Source organism: Neoarius graeffei, chromosome 2 (assembly GCF_027579695.1).
Source record: "Neoarius graeffei isolate fNeoGra1 chromosome 2, fNeoGra1.pri, whole genome shotgun sequence".
NCBI classification, from domain to species: domain Eukaryota; kingdom Metazoa; phylum Chordata; class Actinopteri; order Siluriformes; family Ariidae; genus Neoarius; species Neoarius graeffei.
Genome location: NC_083570.1, coordinates 80,739,084 through 80,747,915, shown reverse-complemented (window position 1 = coordinate 80,747,915; position 8,832 = coordinate 80,739,084). Strand labels below are relative to the sequence as shown.

Genomic DNA, 8,832 nt, shown 5'->3' with positions numbered 1-8,832 from the left:
TGAAATTTAATTAAGATGGCCTAATTAAACCATATGTGTGCTGACACTGTGTATACAAACCCTTATCCCTTATCCTTTATTGCCACCAGAGAAATCAGCGTGTGTGGTGTGTGTGTGTGTGTGTGTGTTGCCACCAGAGAAATCAACATGTGTGCATGATAGAGAGCGTGTCCCAAGCTGATGCATCTGAAAAGGACTAGATGGTCAAAGAAACATTTGTGGTTTATATTAAAAAGAAATTACTGATTTATTAAAGGAGAATCATCTCTGCATATAAACATACTGGATTACATATAAAGTCTTCAACATGTGTCGTACCACATCTTGTCTTGGACAATGTGTCACTGATATTATTTATAAATCAATATGTTTCAGGACATGTACAGATTGAAAAATTGTGTTTACATTTCAATGTGCTATATACCTTGTAACACTTTTTTTTAAAAGCAACCTCCACTTTGTGATATTTCTAGGAAAGAAATGACATGTTGGTCAAACAAGGGGCACCAAGTCATTCACAAAAGAATAAAATGAAGTGGTGACATTTTTCAAAACGTTTTATTGGTGAATGGGATCCTCAGTGTGTATTTTAGGGCCAGAGTTGAGTCCACCTGCTCAGCTGAGAGCAGTGTATGCCACTGTGCCACAGGCCTGCGCGGGTTTGACAGCATGTCTGCCCAGTGCCGCAGCTGATTTCCTGTAGCATCACATCCCAGGAAGATCTTCCCAATGGCATCATTCCTGCTCACTTTATCATGATCCCACACAGAGACCACCAACTGGACTCTCTGTGCAGACAAGGTAGAGAGAGGAAACGTTTATAGTCAACATCAGAATTATTTTTAAAAATGGCAAAAAATTATTACGTCAGTTGAAGTAACTACTTTTGCCAAGCAAATTTTGCTCATAATGCCGGGATATCTCACAGGGCTTGGAGGCAATTGAGACCTCATACCAAACAGAACAATGTCTGGGTTATTTATTTATTCATTCATTCATTTATTCATTGAGAGAGATTATGAACAGGCAGGCATGATCAAAAGACTGGTGTTTGTGAGGGGGATATGTGTCATGTGATTGGTCAGGTGGTGTGGTCTGGAGTTTGATTGCTGGCTGAAGATCGTAGGAAATGGAGTGTGTGGTTGGATTATGCAGGTTATGATGCGTGTTGATTAAGACTGGCAGTAATGTTACGTATAAGGATAATCCATCCATCCATCCGTTATCTGTAGCCGCTTGTCCTGTACAGGGTTGCAGGCAAGCTGGAGCCTATCCCAGCTAACTATGGGCGAGAGGCGGGGTACACCCTGGACAAGTCACCAGATCATCACAGGGCTGACACAGAGACAAACAACCATTCACACTCACATTCACACCTACGGTCAATTTAGAGCCACCAATTAGCCTAACCTGCATGTCTTTGGACTGTGGGGAAAACCGGAGCACCCGGAGGAAACCCACGCGGACACGGGGAGAACATGCAAACTCCACACAGTCATTGGTTTGAGCCCAATGGCTGGTCCCCGTCAGCCATTGGGCTCAAACCCAGGAGCTTCTTGCTGTGAGGTGACCCAGTGCTAACCACTACACCACTGCGCCACCCGGTATATGGGTAATATCCGTGGCATCCTTAAAAATGTTTATTTGCTGTCAGTCTCCAAAAATCTCTAAAATGTGAAGCTGCATACATGTAAAATTTCTGAGTTATCCATCACCATGGGGAAAACCAAAGTGCTTTTAACACAAAACATTAAGATGATTGTTGACTTTCATAAGTTTAAAAAGGGTACAAAAACAACTAAAAAATGATTGAGTTTCAGAATTACAGTTCAGTTTGTTTCTATAGTTTTAAAATCAACTGGAGTCTTTTCTGAGACTGTCCCCCAAAATACAGTGACCCTATGTTTAAAAAAAAAAAAGCTTCCAAGCTCAAAACATCACATACTGCATCTGTTCTTCACTTATAGCTTGCTCATTTTCATTAAATGTTAAAAATACCTGTGTTAACTATACAAATATATGAATATTGATAACAGTCAAGGCATTATATTAGATGAATGTAAGGATGCTTTTCTGCATTTCAAGATTTGAAGAGGAACAACATAATGGAGACAAAAAGAAAAGGCCGATGTGTTAAACACTGTAACTCACCTGAATCTGATCAAATGACACATCAAATGTAAAGGATTCATTGAAGTAAGGATTCAGGGTTTGCTTCTTCACTGATGTTCTCTTTTTCTTCCACTTCTTCTTGTCCAGAATCAGCTGGATTTTAACATATGGATCTACAATACATTTAATTCCACTGATACATCACTGTCATTCAGAATAATCATCATTATCCTATCCACATTCACTGGATATGAGCAATCGCGTGCTCTGATTGGCTACTCTACTACGAGGCTATCAGCTCATATACTGTGAGTAGAGAAAAACAAAATGTCGGAGTATGTTGCTGAACCAACCGAGGACGAAGTAAAAACTCTCCTTGAAAACAAAATCCCAAAAAATACGCACAAAAAAAAAATCTACAAAATATGGAATGAAAGTATTTGATAGTGAGAATATTTTTTTTTTATTTTTCAAGAATTATTATTATTATTATTATTATTATTATTATTATTATTATTATAGCATTTTTCACAAATTGCTCCTGTCATTTCGCCAGTTTGTTTACATTCTTCACATTTAAGCATTAAAATTTGTCGAATTTTTTTTAGACTGGTTCAAAAGCTCAAAGACGTTTGAAAATTACATCACTGAACTGTCCAAGGAAGAATTAAATAAATGTCTAAAGCTATTCTGTACCTCGGCATGACAGCAAGACGGCACGTTCTACAAAAAACAACACTAAAGTCAATTCGTGCAGCCATTGATAGGTTTTTAAGAAGCCCGCCTAAGTGGAAATGATTTTGTTGGACGTTTTGTATAAAGTTTTTATTTATCAAATTTGCAAAAAATAAAAATGCTCTGTTTCTCAAAATCCAGTGAATGTGGATATAACAAACTAGTTATTCCACTCAATCTTGTCGTACATGACTTATAGCCAACTCGGTGTTATGTGCCTCGTCAGCTATCAGCTCACGTACGACTCGATTTCGTGGAATAACTGTTAAATATATTGGCAGCTTAGCCTCTTGATGAATTTGCACTTAGGATCACAACTAACCTGAAGCACCTCCACTGTCCATTTGCTTTAAGTTCTTGGCCTCCAGAATCACCACAGTGAGCTTACTTGCAGTAGGGACATAACGCAGGGAGAAACAAATCTCACCCAGATGTTCTTGCTGTAAAGGGGTACAATATTAGTTTTACCCATTTGACTTGGTCATGAGTTCTGCGGATCTCAAATAATAAGTTAAAAAAATTATTACTATTTTCTCACAAGCCAGAACTGTAGCTTTGGTATTGAGGCTGGTATGTTTTATTCATATACACAGCCAAAGAAGTGCCTATATTCACAGAAAGAGGTGGTTTGACTAACGAATAACCACAGACCTTTTCCCACAGTCCTTCAGCTATTAATCTACTCCCGACTAAGTGCTTCACACTAAACTCTAAACGCACTTTTTCAGATGGGATTCTGTGAACGTTTTGAATCCAGCTCATTGTGTGGAAGTCAGTGCATGCAACTGCAGAGGGCCAATCAGATTAAAGCCTTCAACATTCTGAAGGTTGTGACCACAAAAGTGTACAAAGTGTCTGAATCCTCTGGGTCAAGCATCCGAGTCTGGTTGCTATACGTTTACTGTAGAAATGTCTTGCAGTATTGTGATATAATTTCTTTTTTGTTACGTCACCCACCCCTACTCTTTGGACCAGTAATCATTAACACTGGTAGGTTTGTTATACATACATGTCAACCTATACGGAATGTCCGTATTTTATACGGATTTGATTCAATAAACGTAGTATACGGGCGTACAAATAAAGTTATACGGATTCTTTAAAAAAACTTCAGTATTTATTTAGAGCTATAATCAATTCCCACGATGATAAAAGAGCGCATAACATTTACAAACATACTGTACACCACAGAAAGCACAAACAGCCAGTAAAGAGTCTTATGAAATCGCGCGTTATCTTGTGGTAGCGAGACTTCGTTCCACTTCTGATCATGCGCACACCACATTGCGAGAATCCCGCCAACCGGGAAGTAACATTTTGTTTGAAATGCGTATTTCCACCTGAGCGACTTTCACTAGCGACTGAAAAGATTCTGAATGGGCACTCCGGCAAGATCAACACAGACACTTGCTGTGACATGCAGCCTCGTGAGGTATTGGTGCAGACTGCTAAAAAAAAGTTGTCATGGAGTACAATTCAGAACATTAGAGTGACACTTTGTGTTTTTGTCAAACATTGGAGCTTTGTATTCGTCATTCTGAAGGTTTATTGTTATTAATATTGAATAAAAAGTAACTTGGATATATCATTGTTAATTATCATTCAAATTTTAGGTAAATTATTTTAATTTGCATCTTATAAGGATTTTATAAGGGAAATACAGATTTTGGAGGTTGGTTATACAGGTTTGATTGACCAAAGGTTGACATAGGTTATAAGATCTTTGCAACACTATCATCTGTCCAAAAGTCAAATTCTTAAGCTTCTCTAAACCCACTGTACCTCGTGTTTTGAGGGCGCACTCAGGTCGCGCCACTCCTCAATCACATGGTTCCAGTCCACAGCACAAAGCTCCATCCTCAGCTCACCAATCACATCATGCTTGGAAAATCTGTTGAAGTCATATACCTGCATCACGAGCGTAGACTCGCTGAGATCCTTCTGAGAAATCTAAGCACATAATTCACATGCAAAATGTCGTTACTTTTAGGAACATTAAACAGACTCATAAGTGTTTTTAAATCCTATAAAGCTGAAATAAAATCAGAACGCAGTCAAATGTAGCCATTTTGTTTGCTAAGCATGTGTAATGATTTTCACGATTTACCTGATACTTAAAGTGCTCATTGAACACTGGGTTCAGAGTTTTCCTGAACACTTTAGTCTCAAAGGTTTTGGACTTGTTGGGATGGATGTAAACTTTTACATAAGGGTCAGACGTTCCTGAGGAGTCCATGGCCATTAATTCTGCAGCTTCTTTCACTCTGACAGTCATCTAAAATAATAACCACAGCATTTAGATATTATAAAGGGGTATGAGATTTATAGATGTGGTGTTTAATTGACACTGGTTATCCTCACAAGAGCACCGCGGACATGTTCTTGAATATGGACAAATCTCTGAGTGATAACATGAAGACTGATAATACTTATTCAGCCTTGCAACTCATACAATCTGCAGATCCAGTCTCTAAATTAAGCCCATATATTCACACATAATTAAATGGATCAGATGGACCTCTGAGCGTGCTGCATTGTACTCCAGGGAATACAGCAACTTCCCACGTGGTTGGTCAAGTGATCCATACTCTACATCCCCTGCTTCATGCTGCACCTGTCAATCAAATAAATCATCCAATCAGAAAAAGACCACACCTCTAACCTCCCCTGTGTGAGTCTATCCACGAGGGTAAAATGTCCATTCACTCACCAGTGCTGTTGTACTGTTACCATTCAGTCCTTTCAGGCTGATCTTCTGATTCTGCTTCTTTTTCTTCTTCTTCCCTTTGCAGCAGCATTTTATGCAGCAGCACAGCACACAGATTAAAAACACCAGGAGGATCAGGGCAATTATCGCATAAATGGCCCATCTTGGCACTAGAAAAGAGGATTATAAAGGTTTATTTATCCTTAATATCGAACAGGTAGAGCAACAAGGCTGGTGTGGCTGTACGCAGCACTATGACATGCATCTGAAGCATTCGGCAAGAGCACAGCCAGCAGGATTAGAGTGAGATAAACTTTCAACAAGTGAAAAGTGAGAGGTTAGAAATGTGCCCTGGAAGTGGAATTAGATATGCTACATGGAACAGGTGCCTCCATCCTCAGGGAGGGAGTGACGAAGGTAGTTGGTAGGGGCTGTTAGCTGAGCAGGAAGGGGTGAAGGTTTAGCAATACTCACATGGAATCTTGTCCAACAGAGAGGGCAGTAACCCAGGGTAGGCAGTGGTGGAGTTGGTAATCAGTGTAGTGACATTGACAGTGACTGAAGTGACTGAGGTTGGAAATACACTGACTGAGGTTGGAGGTGCAGGGACTGGTGTGGAAGCTACAGAGTCTGATTTTGAAGTTGAGTTGATTGAAGATGACGTTATGTTGGTGGAAGATGACGTTATGTTGACTGAAGATGGAGTCACAGCGATTGAAGCAATGGTGCTTGTTAATGAAGAATTGAAGGTCATGGCTGACATGTCAAAATGAAGATCAAAAGCTCACTGTAAATAAAAAAAAAACAACGAATCATTATCCTAAAGCGCAGAATTAAGCTGCCTGTTGTGTAATACTGCTCTCTGATGGTTAAAATGCTAACTACATGTCTTCAAACAGAGATTCATTCCACAGGTTTATTTTTTGGACAACAATCAATCAAAAAGAAGCAAAGAATAATAAGCAATTTACCAAAAGGTGAAAAAAAGCCATTTACTTCCTTTAGCTGAAGTGAAGCAACTGTAAATAGTAACTTTGGTTGTCGTAACAGATCAGACATTAAGCCACCACCATAGTTAAACAACTGCATGGAATGTTGACAACTGATGCAAAGCTCCATTTAAACAGGGTGTGCTACAGAGCACAGAGATAACATTCTTTCCCAATGAAATATATCCCTATAAAATAGAGAAGTGTCACTACAGGGATTGAGCAAAAGCACTGCTGTAACAAATACTCCATTAATAAGTGTTACATTTATATTTGCATGCTGTGAACTCCTAATCTGGCACACAGCATGAAACAATACAAATCTGTTTTTGTTTTTTTACTTGTGAACATTGGAATTATTATAAGTAGGTGTTATGAGTAAGCCAAGATACCTTGGGAACAAATGATTTAAAAAAAAACACTCTTTTTTTGACTAATACAACCCTACAGTTGTAACAGACCTTCAAAACACCATAACTAAGCTACCAAGCCAAACATTATGAAGCTTCAGATCAGTACTGGAAAATTTAAAAACATATTTACACATATATACGAACATAACTTCAAAATATTCCAGTAAAACTCACTGTTACAGAATCCTAGCAAAAGGTTGGATCCCAGACTCACTGAATTTACACTTCACAGCAGCTAATGGAGTGCGGAAGGAAGTAACTTCCCATGGCAAAGCCCAATCCCCCCACAGACAAAACATGGCTCTTTAGCTTGTAATAGCTTCTGGCATTTTTTTAAATACACTGTCAGAAATAGGAGTACAGTAGGAGTCCATTTCTGTCCCCCAAGGTACAAGCTACACTAACGTACCCCTGAGGGTTCATTATTGGACCTCAAGGGCCCAAAAGGTACATATATGTTCCCAAGCAGTATATAAAGGGTACAAATAAGTACCTTAGAAGGTACTACTACTGTGACAAGCTGTTGTACTCCTAAAAGTACAATAATTTACTTTATTTTCTGAGAGTGTAGTTGTCTAATTTTTGAACTCTTTGGAAGAGATTTCAGTGGTCTTCACACCTTAGTAGGATTTGCTGTTAAAAATAATCATATAGAAATGATTTCATTTTACAAGTGACTCTTTTAAGAGTATTTTAAACAAACAAACCAACAAAAAGCATTTTACTTTTACTTTTACTTAACTTAAACCATTATTTTCTAATGACAAGTTTTCACCCAAGTACCTCAGTAATGACATCCAGGTCAAGTCGCATCCAGAGAATAGAATTATAAAGCTTACTTCATACTGTTTCAGTTAGGCAAATATTTCCTGTTTCCTCCATTTTATTCCATCCGGACAACACTGTAGATTTCCATTCATGTACTCTGGCATTAACAGCATTCTAAAGAAAGTGGTGAAACGTAACCAAGCCATGGAGGCTCTTACTTCTGAGTTACTTGCCACACCTCATCTTCACATACTGTGTGCTCAAAGGCTGAGTTACGTGAGCTGGAACCTTTCAAGAAAATTCAGATAAGGTGACAAATACAAAAACACACCAGGTCTAAGAGGAAGTGCTAATGAATATACGAGAGAATAATGTAGCCTATACCTCGTCAGTATTGCCACTGTAGGCGGACACAATGCCATTCTGTTTACATCCAATATATTTGCATTTGAGGTGGAAATATAGACAGAAACCAGTTCTCTGTAAATATTGTCTTGACACTGTAACTAGTAACTGGATGTAATTGTTTGAGCTCCAGTGTGATGCATTTTTACAGGCTGAATGTGTTGCTTATTCCCCATAGCTTTGGATAATAAAAGTTTCAAGAACATACTGATTTCATTGGCAGACAACAAAACAACAAAACATGTGAAATGTGGACATTATGGTTGATAAATGGAACTCAAGAACTTTCTTCGGTACCTTTTGTTTGATATGGAAGTGGTTTGGGGCATTTCTCTATGATGGTTTTCACTGTTGGAAACCATGTCTCTTATATTTTTAACACCTTTCTCCAGCTCTGTGAAAGTCAGTACTTTCTTTTGCAGCTTAGCTGTTTAATTGCTTGAAGCAAACTGCTTGCGAGTTTGAGCTGGTTTTAACTTCTCTTGAATTAAATAATCTATTAACTGTTTTAATGACTTTGTAATGAGAAACATCCAAATAAATGAACTAGAGCATGTCTATGGGAATGCTAATAACAATAACTGCAGATACTGACTCAGTCACTGTAATATGTCGGAAAAGAAATTAAATGTACGTGTAAATCTGTTTTGGAGATAAAACTTTAAAAAAAAAAACAGCTAGATTTTTCAGTTTTCAGTCCTGC

At 38.3% G+C, this 8,832-nt stretch overlaps 1 protein-coding gene across 3 annotated transcripts; it reads right to left on the bottom strand.

The window, feature by feature from the left end:
- Window positions 1-539: 539 nt before the first annotated feature.
- On the bottom strand, window positions 540-8,045 carry syt8 (synaptotagmin VIII). Of its 3 annotated transcripts, none has more exons than XM_060909883.1 (9): window positions 7,740-8,045; window positions 6,029-6,341; window positions 5,558-5,724; window positions 5,366-5,461; window positions 4,955-5,122; window positions 4,630-4,797; window positions 3,170-3,287; window positions 2,152-2,285; window positions 540-788 (listed from the first exon to the last, which is right to left on the bottom strand). In XM_060909883.1, the coding sequence occupies exons 2-9, from the start codon at window positions 6,315-6,317 to the stop codon at window positions 549-551; spliced, it is 1,380 nt and encodes a 459-aa protein (XP_060765866.1). In that variant the 5' UTR covers window positions 6,318-6,341; window positions 7,740-8,045; the 3' UTR covers window positions 540-548. The 3 variants fall into 3 exon arrangements, with proteins under 3 accessions (XP_060765866.1, XP_060765858.1, XP_060765876.1); XM_060909875.1 differs by having other exon boundaries at window positions 7,796-8,044; XM_060909893.1 differs by lacking the exon at window positions 7,740-8,045 and adding an exon at window positions 7,131-7,188.
- Between the last annotated feature and the right edge of the window lie 787 nt (window positions 8,046-8,832).